This window comes from Hyla sarda, chromosome 7, assembly GCF_029499605.1.
Source record: "Hyla sarda isolate aHylSar1 chromosome 7, aHylSar1.hap1, whole genome shotgun sequence".
In the NCBI taxonomy this organism is placed as follows: domain Eukaryota; kingdom Metazoa; phylum Chordata; class Amphibia; order Anura; family Hylidae; genus Hyla; species Hyla sarda.
Window position 1 is genome coordinate 143,811,132 of NC_079195.1, and position 23,140 is coordinate 143,834,271.

General features: G+C 41.4%; 1 protein-coding gene across 1 annotated transcript in view; it reads right to left on the reverse strand.

The window, feature by feature from the left end:
• The window catches only part of CDHR1 (cadherin related family member 1), a 197,256-nt gene that overhangs the window by 61,805 nt on the left and 112,311 nt on the right, over positions 1-23,140 (reverse strand). Inside the window, exon 16 of the mRNA XM_056530930.1 lies at positions 16,417-16,484. Within this exon, the coding sequence (XP_056386905.1) occupies positions 16,417-16,484 (68 nt within the window). The remainder of the gene's footprint in view (positions 1-16,416; positions 16,485-23,140) is intronic.

Genomic DNA, 23,140 nt, shown 5'->3' on the forward strand with positions numbered 1-23,140 from the left:
CAGGTACAAAATAGTACACTACTTAGATGTACGTATGTGGTATGCACTTAGGAAGGCAGAAGAATGTGCTACAGTACACTTAGGAAAAACATATTTTTGCACAACACCTGCAGTACACAACAGTGCTGCAGCATACAAAAGCTGTGTACTAAACCCAAAATTGCACTCTTTCAAAGACTATTAGGAATCGACTTCTGGGTATTAAACCGTCTACAGACTAGTATAACCAGAAGATGATTTGTTGTGGAACAAAGACACAGAATTGCACTGAAAAATTATTCCTGCCTCCCCTGCTAAGGTTTATGAAGTGGAGGCAGTTTGTTGAAATGTACGAGGCAACACACAGCTCTCTTCCCCTCTCTGTAATACTATGCTGTAGAAAGTGACTGGGAGGTTAATGGCTGCAGTAAAAATCCTTTTCTGTGAAGAAAAACACTGCTCTCTGTCCACCAGAACACTGACATGACTAGGAGGTAAAACGCTGCTGGAAGAAGCTTTTCTGTGTAACACACAGGCTGTCCATCCTATCTCTCTGCAGTGTAATGAATGAAGTGACTTGCCAGAATATGGCTGCCGATTATATAGGGCTGTGATATCACAGGGGTGACTGGCTGCTGATAGGCTGCATTCTGCAGTCTAATTCAGGGTCATCCCGCCTTCCGTTGTTCCCCCCTTCCCAGAGTTCCTTGCCCCATGTCCTTACATGTGGATCCGACATTTTAGTTGCCCTGGAGCTGGCACCGCAGTAAATGGAGTTTAATAAAGCAATTCGCGTGATAGAATCACGGCGATATTCGCATTTGTTGCGAATCACATTTTTTCCTGAAATTCATAATGAATTTGGATTCGTCAGCTTCGATTCGCTCATCTCTCTCTCTCTCTCTCTATCTATCTATCTATCTATCTATCTATATATATATATATATATATATATTTATATATATATCTCAAAACATAGGTAAGACAATTTCCCATGATAAACACATGTACCTATAAATAAATCAAAACCAATAATGCCATCATGAAAGGAGAAACATTATCACCATGCATGTGTAAAAGATGTGCAGCTCAACAAAAATAGACTACCGAGGTAAAGGAGTACTCTGCTGGAAAACATTTTTTTTTTTATCAATTGGTGCCAGAAAGTTGAACAGATTTGTAAATTACTTCTATTTAAAAATCTTGATCCTTCCAGTACTTATCAGCTGCTGTATGCTTCACAGGAAGTTCTTTTCCTCTTTAATTTATTTTCTTTCTGACCACGGTGCTCTCTGCTGACACCTCTGTCCGCAGGAACTGTCCAGAGCAGGATAGGTTTGCTATGGGAATTTGTTCCTACTCTGGACAGTTCCTAAAATGGACAGAGGTGTCAGCAGAGAGCACTATGTCAGACAGAAAGGAAATTCAAATAGAAAAGAACTTCCGGTGGAGCAAATAGCAGCTGATAAGTACTGGGAGGATTAATATTTTTAAATAGAAGTAATTACAAATCTGTTTAACTTTCTTGCACCAGTTGATAAAAAAAAATAATGTTTTTCAGCGGAGTACCCCTTTAACTGTATAGCACACAATATCCAAGGTGCCTAGCTAAAATGTGTCAGAAATGGAATAAAAGTACAGTCCTCAAGTGGTCTCTATTGAGTGGTCTGGGAAAAAAATAGTTGAGATCAGACCATAGAGAGAATAATAATAATAATAGATTACTGCATGCAGTAATTTTTCCGCCGCGATGTCCCGTCACTGTATAACGTCCGTAATGAATTACGGGCATATACTGGTGCAAACGGGCAGTTACAAAACCCCATAGGCTGCAATGCGATTTAGTCACAGCCGTCAGGGGTTTTGTAACGGCCGGTTTTCCCCCGATATAGTGACGGAACTTCTGACGGAAGTTCCTAAACGGAACAATTTCATAGTGTGAAAGAGACCTAAGCAGAACTAACTTGGATTAAAAGGGCAATGTTCATATCTAAAAAAAAATTGTAATGTAAAGGAGGGGAAAAATTTACACATATAGACTCAATGCAAATGTAGAGGTACTTTCTACTTTCATATCTCTAATGGGGCGGGGGGGGGGGGGTCAGGTCTGTCTATATCTCTTTTCAGGGGGTGTGAAAGGAAGGTGTATTATTTATTGTGTAAGGGCTTTAGGGGTTCAGAGTCAGGCCACGTACGTGTGCTGGTAACAGCCTGCCCTGGCTCTGTACCTGGCATGGCTGGAGAAACCCTCCGGAAGGCATAAAAAAAAAACAAAAAAAACAGGCCTTTCGGTTTAGTACTTTCAAAGTCATAAATCTTTCATGTCTCCGCTCTTGACATGTGTTGTGTAATTTCCTCCTCTGCAATTCCTCTTTACCGATTGTATTGCTGTGGATTTCAAACCAGAAGGGTCTTTATTATGACATCTCAAAAAAATGTGCAGCTAATGGATCAGTCCTTTCCTGATGTTGTAAATATGTTCTTCTATTCTTGTTTTCAAATGTCTTTTCATCCTGCCATTGTATAGTTTCCTGCATGGACATTCTATCGTGTATATCACTCCTTTACTGTTACAAGATAAAAAAATTGGAGATCTCCCATTCAAAGTCACTGTAGAAAAAATCTTCAATGTCTTCCTGGGTAAGTTCGTGATTTTTCAATTATTGCATACGCCGCAACGGAAGAAACCTTTCAGACTCAGCCAGTTCTTGGTCTTGAAAAGGAAAAGGAAGGGGACACTTTTATCCCTAAGTTGGGGGCTCTAGAGTATACAATTGGGGGTTTCCTAGGTAGGGTAGGCTCAATCACTTTATTATTCTGAAGCAGATGCCAATGTTTAATAATAATTCTTTCTACTCTCTTATAATCGTTGTTAAATGGAATTACTAGCTTTGCTTCTGATTCCTCATTGGCATTCCTCGAGGTAAAGCTAGTAATCCTATTTAACAACGAAAAAGTGCCCCTTTCTTTAAAAATCCAGCTAACTCCGATAAGATCAAGAACTGGCTGAGTCTTAAAGGTTTTTTCCATTGTGTCATATGCAATAATTGTAAAATCACAAACTTACCCAGGAAGACATTGTTGATTCTTTCTACATCTGACTGACTTTGCATGGGAGATCTCTGAGTTTTTATCTTGTAACAGTAAATGAGTAATATACGCGATAGAATGTCCATGCAGGAAACTATACATTGGCAGGATGAAAAGACATTTGAAAACAAGAATAGCAGAACATATTTTTACAACATCAGGAAAGGAACGATCCATTAGCAGCACATTTTTTTGAGAACAATTTCACATTTGAGAACATATTTACAACATCAGGAAAGGACTGATGAAACATCCATTAGCAACACCTTTTTTTGAGATGTCATAATAAAGACCCTTCTGGTTTGAAATTCACAGCAATACAAGCAGTAAATAGGAATTGGAGAGGAGCAGATTACACAACACAGATGTCAAGAGCGGACACAAGAAAGATTTATGACTTTGAAAGTATCAAACCTAAAGGCCTGAATGCAGAGTGTGAACAGTTTTTTGTTTTTTTTAAGATGTCCAGAGGGTTTCTCCAGCCATGCCAGGTACAGAGCCAGGCTGTTACCAGCGCCCCTTCGTGCCCCGACTCTGAACCCCTTTCACATCCCCTGAGGAGAGATATAGGCAGACCTGACCCCATATTTGAGATATGAAAGTAGAAAGTACCTCTACATTTGCATTGAGTATATGGGGGGAATATATCATTGTATATAGAGCTTTTTTTGGTGTATTTTTTAATGCATAAATTTGCGCAGGAGGTTTTTTGCGATTTTTTTTTGCGCAAAATCTGATAGAAGTTTTCATGGCCATGTCTGCGGGTGACCATAGAGCACTTTCTACTGTTTAATTTGTTTGAATTTAATTTGTTAACTGCGTTTTTTTTAACATTTTTTTTTTTTGCATTTTTCTTGCGCATATATACACCACCTCGGAGGACACGTACAGAAGTGTCTATTTTGGGACAGTAAGGACTGCTACTCCCATCATGGACAGACTCTGCCCATGATGGGAGTTGTAGTCCAGGGGCTGAGGTGCAGATCGCAGTAGGTCATTATCCAGAGACCCGCTGCGATCCGCATTTATTAACTTAAAAAGCCGGCAGTACATGCGGCTCCACTGCGCTGCCCGCGGCTCCTGTATACACTGTCATAATTCATAATCCATGCCGCCGGGATACAGGAGCTCTGATTGGTCAATAGCTATCCACCAATCAGAGCTCCCCTCTCCCGGCGAGGATTATGAATAATAGGAACTGTATATAGGAGCTGGCGGGCAGTGCAGTGTAGACACATGTACCATCGGCTTATATAGTTAATAAATGTGGATCGCAGCGGATCTCTGGAGAATGATCTGCTGCGATCTGCCCCTCCGCCCTTGAACTACTACTCCCATCATGAGTCTATCCCATTATGGGAGTAGTTGTAGTACCGCAGCGCTGAGGGATGACACTTACGCATCCCCCAGCTGCGGGACTTTTAGGACTACTACTCCCATCATGGACAGACTGTGCCCATGATGAGAGTTGTAGTCCAGGGGCTGAGGTGCAGATCGCACCGGGTCATACTGCAGAGACCCGCTGCAATCCGCATTTAAGTTAACAAGCCAGGCGGTACATGCATCTACATCGCGCTGCCCGCGGCTTCTATATACACTGACATAATTAATAATCCCCGCCGGGAGAGGGGAGCTCTGATTGGTCAATAGGTATTCTCCAATCAGAGCTCCCGTGTTCCAGCGGCGGCAATTATGAATTATGACAGTGTATATAGAAGCCGCGGGCAGCACGATGTTGCCGCATGTACTGCCCAGCTTGCTAACTTAAATGCGGATTGCAGCAGATCATCCTCTGGAGATCCGCTGCAATCCACATTTATTAACTATAGAAAGCGGCAGTACATGATGGGAGGTGTAGTTTAGCAACAACTGGAAGCTCCCTGTTTAGGAAGACGCTGCATTATGTGCGCTCTTCCCAGGGGAGAACACAAAAAATTTACTATTTCTTGGTTTTTCTTTCTTCTCATTTCAGATACGTGAATGCGGAGGACTAAGTCAGATTCGGTGGACTGCGACGATGACCAGCGTTTTTTTTTTTTCAATAAAATGGTTAACGAGGGCTGTGGGGGAGTGTTTATTTCAAAATACATGTGTGGCGTGTTTTTTATAGTAGAATTTTCAGGTTTAATTCATATTCCCTGCCGGGAGACCGGAGCTCTGATTCGTCAATAGGTATTCTCCAATCAGAGCTCCCGTGTTCCAGCTGTGGCGATTATGAATTATGAGTGTATATAGAAGCCGCAGTGTAGATGCATGTACCGCTTAATACATGCAGATCGCAGTGGATCATGCGCTGAAGATCAGCTGCGATCCACATTTATTAACTATACAAAGCGGCGGTACATGCGTCTACATAGTTGTTCTCCAATCAGAGCTCCCGTGTTACGGCGGCAGCGATTATGAATTATGACAGCTGTATATAGAAGCCGCAGTGTAGACGCATGTACCACCGCTTTGTATAGTTAATAAATGTGGATCGCAGCTGATCTTCAGCGCATGATCCACTGCGATCTGCATGTATTAAGCGGTACATGCATCTACACTGCGGCTTCTATATACACTCATAATTCATAATCGCCACAGCTGGAACACGGGAGCTCTGATTGGAGAATACCTATTGACGAATCAGAGCTCCGGTCTCCCGGCAGGGAATATGAATTATGTCAGTGTATATAGAAGTCGCGGGCAGCGCGATGTAGTCGCCTGTACCGCCGGCTTCCTAACTTAAATGCGGATCGCAGCGGGTCTCTGCAGAATGACCCGGTGTGATCTGCACCTCAGCCCCTGGACTACAACTCCCATCATGGACAGAGTTTGTCCATGATGGGAGTAGAAGTCCTAAAAGTCCCGCAGCTGGGGGATGTGCAAGTGCAATCCCTCAGCAGCGATGCGGTACTACAACTACTCCCATCATGGGACAGACTCTGTCCCATGATAGGAGTAGTAGTCCAAGGGCAGAGGGACAGATCTCTGTTCACATTATGCGTTTTGCATAATGGGAACAGAGCAGTGTGTTCCCAAACAGGGAGACTCCAGCTGTTGCTTAACTACAGCCCCCATGATGGGAGGTGTAGTTTAGCAACAACTGGAAGCTCCCTGTTTAGGAAGACGCTGCATTATGTGCGCTCTTCCCAGGGGAGAACACAAAAAATTTACTATTTCTTGGTTTTTCTTTCTTCTCATTTCAGATACGTGAATGCGGAGGACTAAGTCAGATTCGGTGGACTGCGACGATGACCAGCGTTTTTTTTTTTTCAATAAAATGGTTAACGAGGGCTGTGGGGGAGTGTTTATTTCAAAATACATGTGTGGCGTGTTTTTTATAGTAGAATTTTCAGGTTTAGTAGTGGAAGCCATCTTATAGACGGAATCCATTACTAAAAAAAACAACAAAAAGTTTAGTACATTTTTTTGTTTCCACACACCAGCAAAAACGCAAGAAAGCTGACAAAACACAGGAAAAAGCTGTGACAGTTTTTCTGGCGTTTTTGGTGATGGACAAAAAAAACTCAATGGAATCCAGGCCTCAAAGCAATAGAGCAAAATCCCTGTGTTCACTTTTCCTGTGAGGTAGAGATGAAGAGCGAATGGGGGGGGGGGGTGCGTTTCTACATTTGCACAAGATCAAAGGAGTGCACATCCTTAGTAAATTCTGAGCAAGAGTGTACAATAGACAAGCAGTGTAAAGGGGTAGAACTGTGTCTACAATAGACACATAATGATAAATTCCCCCCTATATTTGCATATTTGCCCCGTCCTAAACATTACTAACACTGTGGTCAGACAGAGAGGAAATTCAAAAAGAAAATAACTTTCTGTTCAGCATAGAGCAGCTGATAAGTACTTGAACGATTATTATTTTTAAATAGAAGTAATTTACAAATCTGTTTAACTTTCTGGCACCAGTTGATTTAAAAAATGTTTCCCACCTTAAGTACCAGGCCCAATTTGACCTTAAGGACCAGACCAATTTTATTTTTGCATTTCCGTATTTTCCTCTTCGCCTTCCAAAAATCATAACTCTTTTATATTTCCATCCACAGACTCATATGGGGCTAGTTTTTTGCGTCACCAATTTTACTCTGTAATTACATCACTTATTTTGCACAACAAAACAAATATTATTTATGTGGGAAAATTGAAAAGAATACCGCAATTTAGCAAATTTTGGAAGGTTTTGTTTTCACGCTGTACACTTTACGGTAAAAATGAAATTTTTTCTTTATTCTGTGGGCCAATACGATTAAAATAATACCCATGTTATATGCTTTTCTATAATTGTACCCCTTAAAAAAAATCTCAAAACATTTTAACAAAATTGGTATGTTTGGAATTGCCACCAATTGCCATTTTTGACCACCTATAACTTTCTAATTTTTCCGTATATGGGGCGGTATGAGGGCTACTGTTTTTTGCCATGATCTGTAGTTTTTATCAGTACCACTTTTGCCTAGGTTTTACTTTTTATAAATTTTTTATTATTTTTGAAAAAATAAAATGTGACAAAAAAGCGCTTACGCCGTTCACCCTACGGGATAATTAACAATATATTTTAATAGATCAGACTTTTACTCACGTGGCAATACCAAATATGTGTATTAATTATTTTTTTTTAATGCTTTTTGGGGGTAAAATGGGAAAAACTTACGTTTTAACTTTTTTATTGGGGGAGGGGATTTTAAATTTTTTTTTTTACATTTTTTTACTTTTGTTTTTTTTTACATTTTAATAGTCCCCATAGGGCACTATTTATCCCCTTAAGGACGGAACCCATTTTCACCTCTAGGACGAAGCCCTTTTTTGCAAATCTGACCACTGTCACTTTAAACATTAATAACTCTGGAATGCTTTTACTTATCATTCTGATTCTGAGATTGTTTTTTCGTGACATAATCTACTTTAACATAGTGGTAAATTTTTGTGGTAACTTGCATCCTTTCTTGGTGAAAAATCCCCAAATATGATGAAAAAATTTAAAATTTAGCATTTTTCTAACTTTGAAGCTCTCTGCATGTAAGGAAAATTGATATTCCAAATATTTTTGGGGGGATTCACATATACAATATGTCTACTTTATGACTGCATCATAAAATTGACGAGTTTTTACTTTTGGAAGACAGAGGGCTTCAAAGTTCAGCAGCAATTTTCAAATTTTTCACAAAATTTTCAAACTCACAATTTTTCAGGGACCAGTTCAGGGTAGAAATACCCCATAAATGACCCCATTTTAAAAACTGCACCCCCAAAGTATTCAAAATGACATTCAATAAATGTTTTAACCCTTTAGGTGTTTAATAGGAAAAGCAGCAAAGTGAAGGAGAAAATTCAAAATTTTCATTTTTTACACTCGCATGTTCTTGTAGACCCAATTTTTGAATTTTTACAAGGGGTAAAAGGAGAAAATGTATACTTTTATGTGTAACCCAATTTCTCTCGAGTAAGCACATACCTCATATGTCTATGTAAAGTGTTCGGCGGGCGCAGTAGAGGTCTCAGAAGCGAAGGAGCGACAAGGGGATTTTGGAGAGTACGTTTTTCTGAAATGGTTTTTGGGGGGCATGTCGCATTTAGGAAGCCCCTATGGTGCCAGAACAGCAAAAAAAACAAAAAACCACAAGACATACCATTTTGGAAACTAGACCCCTTGAGGAACATAACAAGGGATAAAGTGAACATTAATACCCCCACAGGTGTTTCACGACTTTTGCATATGTAAAAAAAATATAATAATTTTCACTAAAATGTTGGTTTTCCCCCAAATTTCTATTTTTTTAAAGGCTTAATAGCAGTAAAGACCCCCCAAAATTTGTAACCCCATCTCTTCTGAGTATGGAGGTTCCCCATAAGTGGACCTGAAGTGCACTGCGGGCGAACTACAATGCTCAGAAGAGAAGGCGTCATATTTGGCTTTTTGAGAGCAAATTTTGCTCGGGGGGCATGTCGCATTTAGGAAGCCCCTATGGTGCCAGGACAGCAAAAAAAAAACCACATGGCATACCATTTTGGAAACTAGACCCCACACAGAATGTAATGAGGGGTACAGTGCATTTACCCCCCACTGGTGTCTGACAGATCTTTGGAACAGTGGGCTGTGCAAAATTTTTCCTTTTCACGGACCACTGTTCCAAAGATCCGTCAGACACCTGTGGGGTGTAAATTCTCACTGCACCCCTTATTACATTCCGTGAGGGGTGTAGCTTCCAAAATGGGGTCACATGTGGGTGTGTTTTTTTTTTTTGCATTTTTCAGAACCGCTGTAACAATCAGCCACCCCTGTGCAAATCACCTCAAATGTACATGGTGCACTCTCCCTTCTGGGCCTTGTTGTGCCCCCCCCAGAGCACTTTGCGCCCACATATGGGATATCTCTGTACTCGGGAGAAATTGCATTACAAATTTTGGGGGGCATTTTTCCCTTGCAACACCAGCATGTTAGTGTAAAAATGTTTATTTTTTTTACACTAACATGCTGGTGTAGACCCCAACTGTTCCTTTTCATAAGGGGTAAAAGGAGAAAAAGCTCCCCAAAATTTGTTAGGCAATTTCTCCTGAGTACGGCGATACCCCATATGTGACCCTATTCTGTTGCCTTGAAATACGACAGGGCTCCAAAGTGAGAGCGCCATGCGCATTTGAGGCCTGAATTAGGGACTTGCATAGGGGTGGACATAGGGGTATTCTATGCCAGTGATTCCCAAACAGGGTGCCTCCAGCTGTTGTTAAACTCCCAGCATGCTTGGGCAATCAATTGCTGTCCAGAAATGCTGGGAGTTTTTGTTTTGCAACAGCTGGAGGCTCCATCTTAGAAACACTGCCGTACAATATGTTTTTCATTTTTATTGGGGAAGGGGGGTGGTAGGGGGAGCAGTATACATGTGTATATGTAGTGTTTTACTCTTTATTTTATGTTAGTGTAGTGTTTTTAGGTTACATTCACACTGGAGGCAGATTACACTGAGTCTCCCGCTAGGAGTTTGAGCTGCGGCGGAAAATTTGCCGCAGCTCAAATTTGAAGCGGGGAGCTCACTGTAATCTGCCGCCAGTGTGAATGTAGCCTGTACATTCACATGGGAGGGGGGGTCAAAACTACAACTCCCAGCATGCACTGACAGACCATGCATGCTGGGAGTTGTAGTTTTGCAACAGCTGGAGGCACACTGGTTGGAAAACCTTGAGTTAGGTTCTATGACCTAACTCAGTATTTTCCAACCAGTGTGCCTCCAGCTGTTGCAAAACTACAGCTCCCAGCATGTACTGATTGCGGAAGGGCATGCTGGGAGATGTAGTTATGCAATGGCTGGAGGCACGCAAGTACAACTCCCAGCATGCCAAGACAGCTTTATGCTGTTCCTGAATGCTGGGAGTTGTAGTTTTGTAAGATTTAGAGGGGTTCAGGTTGTAAATCACTGTCCAGTGGTCTCAAAACTGTGGCCCTCCAGATGTTGCAAAACTACAACTCGCAGCATGCCCAGACAGCAAACTGCTGTCTGGGCATGCTGAGAGTTGTAGTTTTGCAACATCTGGAGGGCTACATTTTGAGCCCACTTAGTGATCTACAACCTGAACCCCTCTAAATATTGCAAAACTACAAGTCCCAGCATGCCCACACAGCAAACAGCTACCGGTGATGCAGCGCTCCCGGAACCCAGCGACATACAGCGTCACCGCGCGCCAAGTGACACTTCGCGGCGCCGTACATGTACGTCGCTCGTCGTGACATAGCACTGATCAGTATTATAGGTGATCTTCTGCTCTGGTGTGTTCGATCTCAGACCAGAGCAGAAGACCCCGGGAGACAGTCGGAGCCAGGTGAGGAGACCTCCGGCTGCCATGCTGGATGATCGGATCCCCGCAGCAGCGCTGCGGGCGATCCGATCATCCATTTAAAGTACCGCACTGCCGCGAGCACCGTTCCCGTGCTCACGGACATGGTGGAGCGTAAATGTACATCATGGTGCGTTAAGTACCAAGGCACCATGATGTCCATTTATGCTCCCACTGAAGTTAAGGGGTTAATATATGATTGTTGCCCTTTTAATACAAGTTTGTTCAGATATACACTTTCAATTTTTTCATTTTTATTATTTATAATTTATTTTTTACTTTTATTTTTATTTATTTTTATTTTTACTATTTTTATTTTTACTATTTTTATTTTTATTTGGGTTAACAGGTACATCCATTTTGAACAAATGTTATTATTACAAAATTATTATTATTCTGCATCATTAGATCCCTTGTTTATAGAAAGAAGCAAAATGTCTTTGTCTATGGGAACCACTTTCATTTTGTTTTTAATTTTATCATCATTTAGTCCTAATTAGAGATGAGCACGTCGAATCTGATGAATCTGAATTCGTTACATATTTCGTGAAAAATTTGATTCGTAACGAATCAGAATATTGACGTGATCCGATAAAACTCCATTTAGTGCGGTCCAGGCTCCAGGGCATCTAAAATGTACAACAACTCTAAAGCTAATAGGGGCCAGTTAGGGTGAGCACTAAAAGCCATAGTCACCTGCTTTTAGTGCCTAATAATACTGTACTGGGATGTACTACACAGAGACTCTGTACTGCAGCACTGGTGTGTACTACAACTCTAAAGCTTATAGGGGCCAGTTAGGGTTAGCATTAAAAGCCATAGTCACCTGCTTTTAGTGCCTAATACAGGTTGCATAGTGTATTCTTCTTCTCTTATAAGTGTAAACTATACGTACACTTACATGGTGTATGCTTATTTTTCCTGTTAAACTAATTTGGGCCAGTTACTCTGAAAGGCCAGCCAAAGCTACACACTTGTTTTTGTAGCCTAATATAGTTGTAAGCGTAGTGGAGTGTATTGTCCTCCTCTCATAAGTGTAACATATACACACTCAGCTGGTGTATAAGTATGTCAGGCAGAGATGTGTCAGGAAGTGCACAGAGGAGTGGCAGAGTCCTAAATTCATCAGGTGCAGGCAGAGGTCACAGCAGACTAGGGGCGCGTGGCAACAGTAGTCGCATCAAGAGGCCTGAGCTCCCTGTATCAGTTAGTGGTCGTGTCTCAATCAACAACCCATCTGCCTTCATTGATTGGTCATCCACGTCATCCCAGGAGATATCTGACACCCCCAGTCAACAGTCGGTGGGTTCCTCAGGCACAACTCTCAGTTGGCAAGGCCCGGGAGCAGACCCTGTCCTCCAATTGCCTCTGTCCTATGCTGTTCCCTGCCCCCACAGAAGTATCCTATGCTGTGGGTTCAGCTCCACTATTTAGTGAGGACGATCTACTAGAGGACAGTCAGCAGCTACTGTCCAGCCAAGAATTGGAGGAGACATCCGCCGCTTCCTCCGCTAGGCGGGCAAGTAGTGATGAGGAGAGTGGCATGGGAGGTGGTGTTGCGAGCGTTCAGGCTTCTGAAGCACACAGTTGAGGAACCGGAGGAGGACATTAGTGGCGTGCAGACACAACTCGATGATGATGAAGCCGATCGCACTTGGGAGCCCGGTGCAGAAGAGGGTTGCAGGTTCAGCCCGTGAGGCAGCAGCTGAGCCAGCAAGGGGGTAGAATGGTTAGGAGTCAGCATAGTGGCAACAGTAGGAAGTCTGGAGCCAAATGTGCCTGGGTTAGACCTCCTGCTTACTGGCAGCCTACTTGCTCGGGAGGTAGTGGAACTGTGGTTCCTGGAGTAGGCGGCAGTAGCAGTCAGTCAGTGCGGACTGTTGGGGGGAAAATCAGCTACTTGGCGATGTGGCAGTTTTTCATCAAGCATCCGGAGGATGTTAACCTGGCCACATGCAAGATGTGTCGGCAGAAGGTGAAGTGTGGCCAGGGTCCCAATGTTGACACCACGGCCCTGTGTCAACATATGCAGCGTCACCATAAAGTGGCCTGGGAGAACTGTGGCTCCAATGCGGTGGTCCAGCTTGCTGCATCACCCAGTGGCACGCCGCTCCATTTCAGCTAGCCAAGGCTCCACCACCTCAGCCCAAGGGAGCTGTCTATCATACCCATCTTCTGTCGGTCCTGATGCTCCTGCTACTCCTACTTCGAGTCAGTAATTCTGGCAGCAATCCATCAGCGAAGCTATGTCCAAGAGACAGCAGTATGCGCCCACTCCAATGGCGCAGAAGCTGAATGTGCTCCTGTCCAATTTGCTGGTGCTGCAGTCCCTCCCTTTTCAAGTGGTGGACTCTGCACCTTTCAGAGAACTGATGTGCAGAGCTGAGGTGAAGAGTCCCAAGCTGTCTTTTTTTGTGAAAAAAGCAGTTCCAGCCCTCCACAATAATGTGGAACAGAAGGTGGGCAAGTCCTTGAGCCTGTTGGTGTGTACCAAAGTGCACAGCAGTGCCGACGTGTACGGCGCTGAATAGCACCTCTTAGCACACAGCACCGTACATTTACGGCACGGCTGTGATACGAGCGCAGGAGATGCGCTCCCTTCATTCCCGGTGGGTTACGGCGCCTGTCAGCTGCCACGGACCTGCCGGTAATGGCGGACATCAGCGATTGCGCTGATGTCTGCCATTAACCCCTCAGGTGCCGTGATCAATACAGATCACGTCGTTTGCATCATTGCGGCACTAATAATGGCTGATCTGATCGACCGCGGCACTGTGTCTCTTTTTTTATCTTATTCCTGAAACGAATTTCTTCTTTTGATTAGACCACTGAACATTGTAAGTATATAAGGACCACTACCCTGTGATACGAGCGCAGGAGATGCGCCATCGCTTCATTCCCGGCGGGTTCCGGCGGCTGTCGGCTGCCATGGACCTGCCTGTAATGGCGGACATCAGCGATTGCGCTGATGTCTGCCATTAACCCCTCAGGTGCTGTGATCAATACAGATCACGTCGTTTGCGGCATTGCGGCACTAACAATGGCTGATCTGATCGTCCGCGGCACTGTGTCTCTCTTTTTTTTATCCTATTCCTGAAACTAATTTCTTCTTTTGATTAGGCCACTGAACATCGTAAGTATATAAGGACCACTACCCCCATCAGAATCCAGCTACTGAATAAAGGAGTAGTCTCCTGAAACACATCTAGCCTGTCATTTTAATCCCCAATACTACCAATAGTATGCCAATTTCCTACTGATACATATTGTCTACAGAGACTGAAACATTTTCCTAACTACTGGCCAGTATTCAAACTTAGTGCCTTTTTCTTCTCTGAACATGCTCAGCAACACTCAGGACCCCACTCACTGCCACATGTATCGCTCCTGCTTCTGTGCGCTCGCTGAGTGAGATGGTCTGCCTGACAAGCAGCCACCCCGCACAGCTAGAAGTGCCAATAGCAGTTTGAGCCGGCAGGACATCATGCCAGGCTGTTGCCCAGATGGATCGGGTGAGCGGGACATAGTCCCACCAACTTTTTCCTCCACAGGATTTTACAGATACATAGCTGCACAGCAGTTCTTTACAGGAACATTGTTGCCACAATTTCTTCCCATAGGAATATTCAAAATTTGAATTTATTAACTCTGTCTGTAGGAGTCATACTATTTGGGAGCATTAACATTGCAGTATTGTTTTTATTGTTTTATTTACCTACCATTTTTTATATTGTCAGCATTTGTTATTAACTAATAATGAGGGGGAGTTGCAAGGGCCCAGCTACATCTCCCCTTTTCCATATTAATATTCATATTTTCATTTTTAAATATCTATTTTATTCTCTTTATGGTCTAATCTCATATATACCCCTTTACTCTATCCCCCCCCCCCCCCTTTTCTCCCTTAAGATTCTTTCCTGGACCACCTAATAGAGATCACTTGAGGACTATACTTTTGTTCCATTATCACTATACATATTACCATCATAATGTTACAGATCAAAACCTGTATACTGACCAATACTACCAATAGTACCAGTATACAAGGAGGAATAAGATCACTATACATATTACCATCATACTATTACTTACCAAATCCTGTATACTGTGACCAATATTACCAATAACACCAGAATAAAAAGAGGAAATATTGTCACCATACATATTACTATACTATTACTGACCAAATCCTTTATACTGACAATATTATCAACTATACCAGTGTACAAGGAGGAATAATCAACATACATATTACCATCATACTGTTAAGGACAACATCCTGTATACTGAGACAAATATTACCAATATACAAGGAGGAAATACCCCCCTCCTTCCATACAATGACCATATAGTGGTAGATATCAGCTCTACACTGGCTCTGCAGACCATATAAGTGATTACATACAGTTATCATCAGGTAACGTCTTCTCTAATTGAAGTCATTAACTTTCCTTTTTTCTTTTCCATGCAGCCCAGACCATCATAATTTCTTTCAGCCACAACTCGTCTCTACAGAACCTGCTATACAATTATCTTACCCTCTGCACTTTTCCAGCACCTATAGCACTCCGAACAGTAATAATAAACCTCTTGGCGAAGAATAGGTAGGTCCCCCCCCATTAGGTAGGTCTCTCCAGTATGTAGACAGATCCATTTGCGTAGTTTTCCCCATTATACAGGTGCCCCAAGTAGGTAGATGCCACCTGTAGGTAGAGACCTGTAGGTGTCATCTGTGGGAAGAGACGATTGGCGTCTTGTAGCTGCCTGCATAATATGGGCAGCCACAATAGTAATTGACAGGTCAAGGAGCCAATAGCTCTTCACTGTGTAACAGCTGAGCGCCACATTTAACAATTGGTGTGTCATTAAAGCATGCTCATAGTTAAATATGTCCCGGACCAACCAGCCCTGTGGATGGCCTTGCTCAGTGGGCAAATGCTGGTGTGCCTGATTCCAGGCCTAGTTCCGGTTAGGACGCTGGGCTGGCCCCACTTAGCCCACAGGGTTGATGGCCTACCAGGAAAAATTATAGTATCCTGGTAGCCCAGTCCAGCCTTGCAGAGTTGTGCCATCTCTGGCAGGGTTATATTCATTATTTTCTGCTGACAAAGATCTGCTGACAAAGTGAGGAATCAATTATATCTGTAAATTCTGCAGTGATAGTGGGTAAAACAACTCCCAACATACAGTAGCACCCCTTACCATTCCTTAGGTCATACTGGGAGCTGTAGTTTCACAGTTGGAAAAAAACACAGTTTAGCAGATTCACCAAATGCACCAAGGCATCTATCTGGTCCACCCCCTAGATTCATAACAGAACATTGGCAGTTTAATATTGCCCAAGCCTTTACATGATCTTATTCACGTAAAGAATATTTAACATTAAACAATTGTTAATAAATGGTCAGTAAATATATTAATGTGCATGAGAAACATCTAAAATTAATGGAAAAAATGAAAAAGTTATACATACAGTATGTTCAACCCACATCAGAAATTGTGTACAAAATGTATTTTACTTACGGATCTGATCCAGCGCCATAAATTGAATACTTTATTTCACCCCAAAGTCCTGAGTCCAAGTCCGTGGCCTATAACACATAAGTGTTGTTAATAACAAAACATATTCTATTAATTATAGGGAATGTATCACCTCTATTTTTTACTGATCAGAGACAGATATTAAAACACGTTTTTTTCTAATCAACTTCTATTTTATAATAGGAAATTTTAAAAGAATCACTATTTTATACAATATTACAGGGACTGCCATCTTGCCTGATCTGTTTTAAACAGCATTTAGATATATGCTTATACTGTAGCAGGACACAGCTGTCACGCCCCCTCCTACATACATGAATGGAGGAGGCGTGGCATGACGTCACGACCACCTGAATTGCAAAAAGGGGGAATATGAGTAAAATGTCATTTTTGGCTCAGACATTATACTCATATCCCCCCTTTCTCCAATTCTCTTAAATGCTAGCATATAACCACAAGAGCTTCCAGAAGTAGTACTCTCAAGTCCATTCATATAGACTTGTTTATGTTTACAAGCCTCCTTTTCATACAGCTAACCCGGAATCATTTAAGGTATCTCCAGCCTTTTCCAGCTCAATAGAAACAAACAACAAACTATCTATACATTATAAGTTTTATTAAACAAATTTTAAAGTGTATACCTGCATATGACTAAAATAAGTTGACACCTCCCCTTGACCCCTGACACTGTGTGTTGGCACCTTTTTGGAGTATTTAAGGAATGACCATTTACAATGTGACTATACATCTGCAATCTGAGAGAGAGAATTAATTCCTGAAACACGTCATTGCTACTGTATGTACAGTGGGGATCAAAAGTTTGGGCACCCCAAGTAAAAATTTGTATTAATGTGCATAAAGAAGCCAAGGAAAGATGGAAAAATCTCCAAAAGGCATCAAATTACAGATTAGACATTCTTATAATATGTCAACAAAAGTTAGATTTTATTTCCATCATTTACACTTTCAAAATAACAGAAAGCAAAAAAAGGGCATCTACAAAAGTTGGTGCACCCTGCAGAGACAATATCTTCTACTGCCCCCTTTGGCAAGAATCACAGCTTGTAAACGCTTTCTGTAGCCAGCCAAGAGTCTTTCAATTTTTGTTTGAGGTATCTTCTTCCTTACGAGAGTCTTCCAGTTCTTTGAGATTTCTGGGCTGTCTGTCACACACTTCTCTTTTAAGGTCTATCCATAGATTTTCAATTATGTTGAGGTCAGGAGATTGTGAAGGCCATGGCAAAACCTTCAGTTTATGCCTCTTGATGTAATCCCCCGTGGATTTCGAGGTGTGTTTAGAATCATTATCAATTTGTAGAAGCCATCCTCTCTTTAACTTCAGCTTTTTCACAGATGGCATCAAGTTAACATCCAAAATTTGCTGACATTTTATTGAATCCATTTTTCCTTCTACTCGTGAGATGTTCCCTGTGCCACTGGCTGCAATACAATCCCAAAGCATGATTGATCCACCCCATGCTTAACAGTTGGACAGAGGTTCTTTTCATTAAATTCTGTTCCCCTTCTTCTCCAAACGTACATTTGCTCATTCCGTTTAAAAAGTTCAATTTTAACCTCATCGGTCCACATAACTTGTTTCCAAGCGATAAGAGCGAGAAGAATGTCTAATCTGAAATGTTGTGCCTTTTGGAGATTTTTCCATCTTTCCTTTGCTTCTTTATGCACATTAATACAAATTTTTACCTGGGGTGCCCAAACTTTTGATCCCCACTGTACCTTTCTTGTATTTTCTATGCATTCCAGTAAATATATTGATACTTTTTATTTTTTTTAAATAAACGCCTGCTGAGGTTTTATCCTGATGCAGCGCCAATTCCAGTGCAAATTTTTCTTTCTTCACATATCTTATATAAGACATTGCTGCTGGGAAAAGACCAAAAGACATTGCTGTACTGTAACAGCTTGGGATTAGGAGCTGAGTCTGTGCATTCTGCAGCTGTAGCAAGCTGTGATGCAACTCAAACCTCAGACATTTAACTCTTTAGATGTCACAGTCAGTGATAAACAAAAAATCTAAGTTGTGGTTTACATAGGATGGGGGATTTCTCTATTAGCCTATACTCACCAAAACACAATGTGATTCCAGATTGTCAATGGGTGGGTTTGAAAGGCAAAGGCTTAACCATGGCCTGCAGCCATGAGTTTACTTATTAATTTATACAGTTAGCTAAAATGCATGTAATGTATTACAGTGAACTTTCAGAACAGTAGTCTATGAAAGGCTGTAATAGTAGATCTGCCATGGCAGCCACACAGGTTTTGAGAAGGCCACAGGTTTCCATGACAATCCATCAGCTCCACAAGATTGCTTCATGGAGGGGTTAGGGGGCATCAGACTTATGAAAGTCCACAGACACAATGTCTAACTGTCTAGATGTCAGTATTTAGATATCTAGATAAATAACCAGCAAAAAAAACAGAAGCAGCACAACCCAAAGATGAAGAAGGAGAGTGGGTGCATGTAGGAAAATCGAAGCCTAAGTAATGTTGATCGAAACTAGCCCGGCAAACCAGTATTCAACCTTAAATTCGAGTTTTGCTCGGCTTGCTAAACATTAGAACCTTTACCAGTTCAGCTCATGCAAATCGGTAAAAGCCCTAAATAATCATAGGACACATGACGTTTTGGCAAAGGAAACGGGAAGTGCAGGGGGCAGTGGAATCATGTCAGGGTGACCAGACTATCACACAAAGCCAGGTTATCATATGATTTGCTGGTTTAAATGTTAATAGAAGACTGCAAGGGGGGTAGGAAGTTTTACACAGTTAAAAGCTCACAAGCCAGTCCCAATTTGCAGTCAAAGCAGGAGACAGAGAGATAGAAAGGAGAGAGAGAGAGAGAGAGAGAGAGAGAGAGAGAGAGAGAGTAATAGAGATAGGACAGACATAGGGAACAAAGAGAAACATACCGTGTTTGTGAACAGGAGAAAGAATCCTTACCCTAACTATAGCATCCGCAATGCACAAACCCTACAGAAGCTATACGAGAATCCAAAGAAGTAATCATTCACAGCCTCAAGTACTGAACTGAGCAAAGCTGCGCTGTGGATGACTTGTATGATAGCAATACATATGTAAAGCGCTATAAACGCAGCATAGGACCTTTACTCACATCTACAGGGATTAATTGCGCAAACAATATACCTACTGATTGTTACGTAGCGGCAGACTAAAAAGTGGGTGCAATTAAAATGCACCTGCCTTGTAAAGACACTGTACATTTATTTTCCTGGTTCAATAAAACACTCATTATATCTCCCTAGTTATGTGACAGCAGCGAACTAAAAGCACCTGCAAGTGACATGTGTCTGCCTTGTTAACACAGGGTTTGTGATTATTATCAGTTTCATCAAACATGCAATATACCTTTCTAGTTGTGTGATAGTAGCAATGTAAAAAGCGTGTTCAAGTGACACACATCTGTCTTGTAAACACAATGGCCCATATTTACCAATCAGCCTGAAGCCCCAATTACCTGTTTTTTCCCATAGCAACCAATCACAGCTAAACTTTTACTTTACCAAAGCTCATTAAGAAATGAAAGTTATGCTGTAATTGGTTGCTGTGGGAAAAAAACATAAATCTTCACTTTTGTTTGTGATTATTATTAGTTTGATCAAACACGCATTATAGCTTCCTAGTTGTGTGATAGCAGATAACCAAAATGCGAGTGCAAGTGACACGCATCTGCATTGTAAACACCCTGTTTGTGAATATTCTTGGTTTCATCAAACACGGATTATATCTTTCTAGTTGTATGATAGCAGCGAACTTAAAAGAACATGCAAGAGACACGCATTTGCCTTGTTAACACAGTGTCCATGTATATTATTGGTTTCATAAAACAAATTATATCTTCCTAGCTGTGTGATAGCAGTGTACTAAAAAGCGTGTGCATGCAACACACATTAGCCTTCTAAAGCGACTGTATGTTTATATTATTGTCTTAAACAAACTTCCCTTATAAGTACCTGGTTGTAAGATATCAATGCAGTTCAAAGCCTTAAAAGTTAAAGTTGACCAATAGGTGAGAGAAAAATCACCCCAAAAAGATCAAAATAGCATCAAAATATTTTACAATACCCCAAAATATGTCTGGTAAAGCAATTGTTCATCCTAGATGCTCTGTTTCCTCATCTCTTTCCGTGCTTTCCCCACTCCTACTGCTATGCAGAAGGATGGCACTAGCCACAAAGAGGAGTTGTGTAACAGTCAGCCTTTCTTTATTTAAAGTCTTACCAGTCTGTCTCTTCCTGCTATATGCTGGGTACTACCAGCCCCACTAGTCCGTCATAACCCTTGCTGCTGCTGCAACTAGTCAGGCGTGGGCTGCCTGGCAAAATTTGAAAAACTAAAAATGTTTAACCTTCTGCTGTATGCAGGCTACTACATATCTTACAAGTCTGCCTCTTCTTGCTGTATACAGGATACTACCAGATCCACTAGTCCCCTATTACCCTTGCTGCTCATACTTCCAGCCAGGCTTGAAAAAACCTGAAAAACCTGATTTTTAAAAAATTTCATTATTATTATTTTTTTCATCTACTGCTGTATGAAGGCTACAATTTCCCATCAGTCCGCCATTACCCTCACTGTTGGTAATTTCGACCAGGCCTACACATATACTGTACAACCCATGATCCCTAAAAAATGGATAATTCTTTTCATCTTTTGGGATAACAATCCTGTTTCAATTCTCAAAAAAGGGATAATCTTTGGAATGCTTGGAAAAATCCATGCGATTTTCATAGCTTGGTAGACAAAAACCTGTTGCTACTCCCAAAAAGGGATAATTTTTGGAACACTTGAATAAATCCATGCCATCTTCTTCGCTTGGCAGACTGAAAAGCTGTTGCTTCTTCCAAAAAGGAAATCATTTTTGCAATGTTTGGAATAATTCATACCATCTCCTTTGCTTAACAGACTAAAAACCTGTTGCTACTCCCAAAAAGGGATAATTTTTGGTATGCTTAGAAAAAGCCACTGCCGCTTCTGATACCTCCATGTGCATTTTAATACAGGCAGGCATCTAACGGCAACAAGGGATACTTTATGCTGCTTTACTTTAGTATGAATAAGCCCAAAAAAATCAGCAATGTATAAAAGGAGAACTATGGCAAAAATTTACGTATCCCCTATACATAGGATAGGGAATAAGTAGCTGATCTTGGGGGTTCCGACCACTGGGGGCTCCCATGATCTCCGGGATGGGACCTGGTGCTAAGTGAGGAGTGTGTGCTCCAGACGGAATTAACGACATTCATTTCTATGGGAGCGCCCAAAATACCTGAGTACAGCACTTGGGCATCATAGGCACTCAAATAGAAATGAATGGCGCATGTGTCATCTACCAGTAGATGACACATGCTCCTCAGTGAGAGAGCAGGGGGATCCCATCCATGAGATTTCGGGAGGGGTGGGGGTCCCAGCGGTCGGACCCCCCACGTTCATCACTAGTCCGATGCTGTAGGTAAGTCAATTAAAGAAAGGATCCAACAGCACTCCAATTATTCACCCATGCAATATTTCTGCTGCAACTGCAGCCTTTCTGAAAAAGATAAATAACCAGCATCAAATCTTGCTCAATGCCAGTTAATGATGGTTCATGTTAGCTGCTTAAAATACCTCCCAAGCCCACTCCTTATCTCTTTAATGCCACCATGTGTACATCCTGAGATATTAAGGAGTTAAATGTTCTCTACAGTGATACCATTAAAAAATTCAATATGTTCCATAAAAAAACAACAATCCCTTATGTGGCAACATCCACAAGATCTGAAATGGTTTAGTTCTTTGGGATTTAAAAGGTACTCTACTGACCAGCATGGCACTCCACTGGCACGAGGGGGAGTGGCCGACCCCTGCACTGCGAAAACAGCGTTCAAAACATTTAGTTCCACGTTGGCAGTGTCATTCTAAGACAAACTTTTTTAATGTAAAAACTTTACTGAACATTAAATATTTAAATTTTTCATATTTAAAATTCTAAGAGGACTTGTTGGTTCTCCTGCCATGTCTTTTTAAGTATATATTGTATTCTTCAAGAAATAACAATTTTGTTGTACATTTTCTTTCTACACTGTGTGTGTTGTTGCCCGATTTTTCTTCCTGAAAACGTATGAACATGTTGACAATACTCTACACAAAGTTCTTAAAAAACATAAATAAAAACAGAATTGTTGTTTTATGGGCAATACAAGTATTTATTGTAACAACCATGTCAGAAGAACTATCATGCTCTTTTTTCTTTTTTCCAAACTGATTTCCAACAGACTGCTGCTGCATTCTTTTTTTTTCTTCTTTTTTTTTCATCCAAAGATTACTTGTACAGTTGTTTGTATGGATACATTAATCTCTATGAACACATTTTATATGCATTTTTTTCATACAAGTAGCTATCTGGATAAGTTTTTTTTTTTTTTTTTTAGCAAACCATATAATATAAATGACAATATGATTTGACATTTAGTAGAATAAAAGCAAAGGGGAGATACATTTCAAGGGAGATTTATCAAACCTTGTGCAAAAAATCAGTAAAGTAGTAGTTAATAGCAATTCATCTTTAACAAAGGCCTCTGAAAAATGAAAGCTGGAATCTGATTGGTTGCTATAAGGAACTACTTCACTGATCCTTTGCACAAGGTTCGATAAATCTCCCTCGAAATGTACAGGCCCTTTGAGAAAT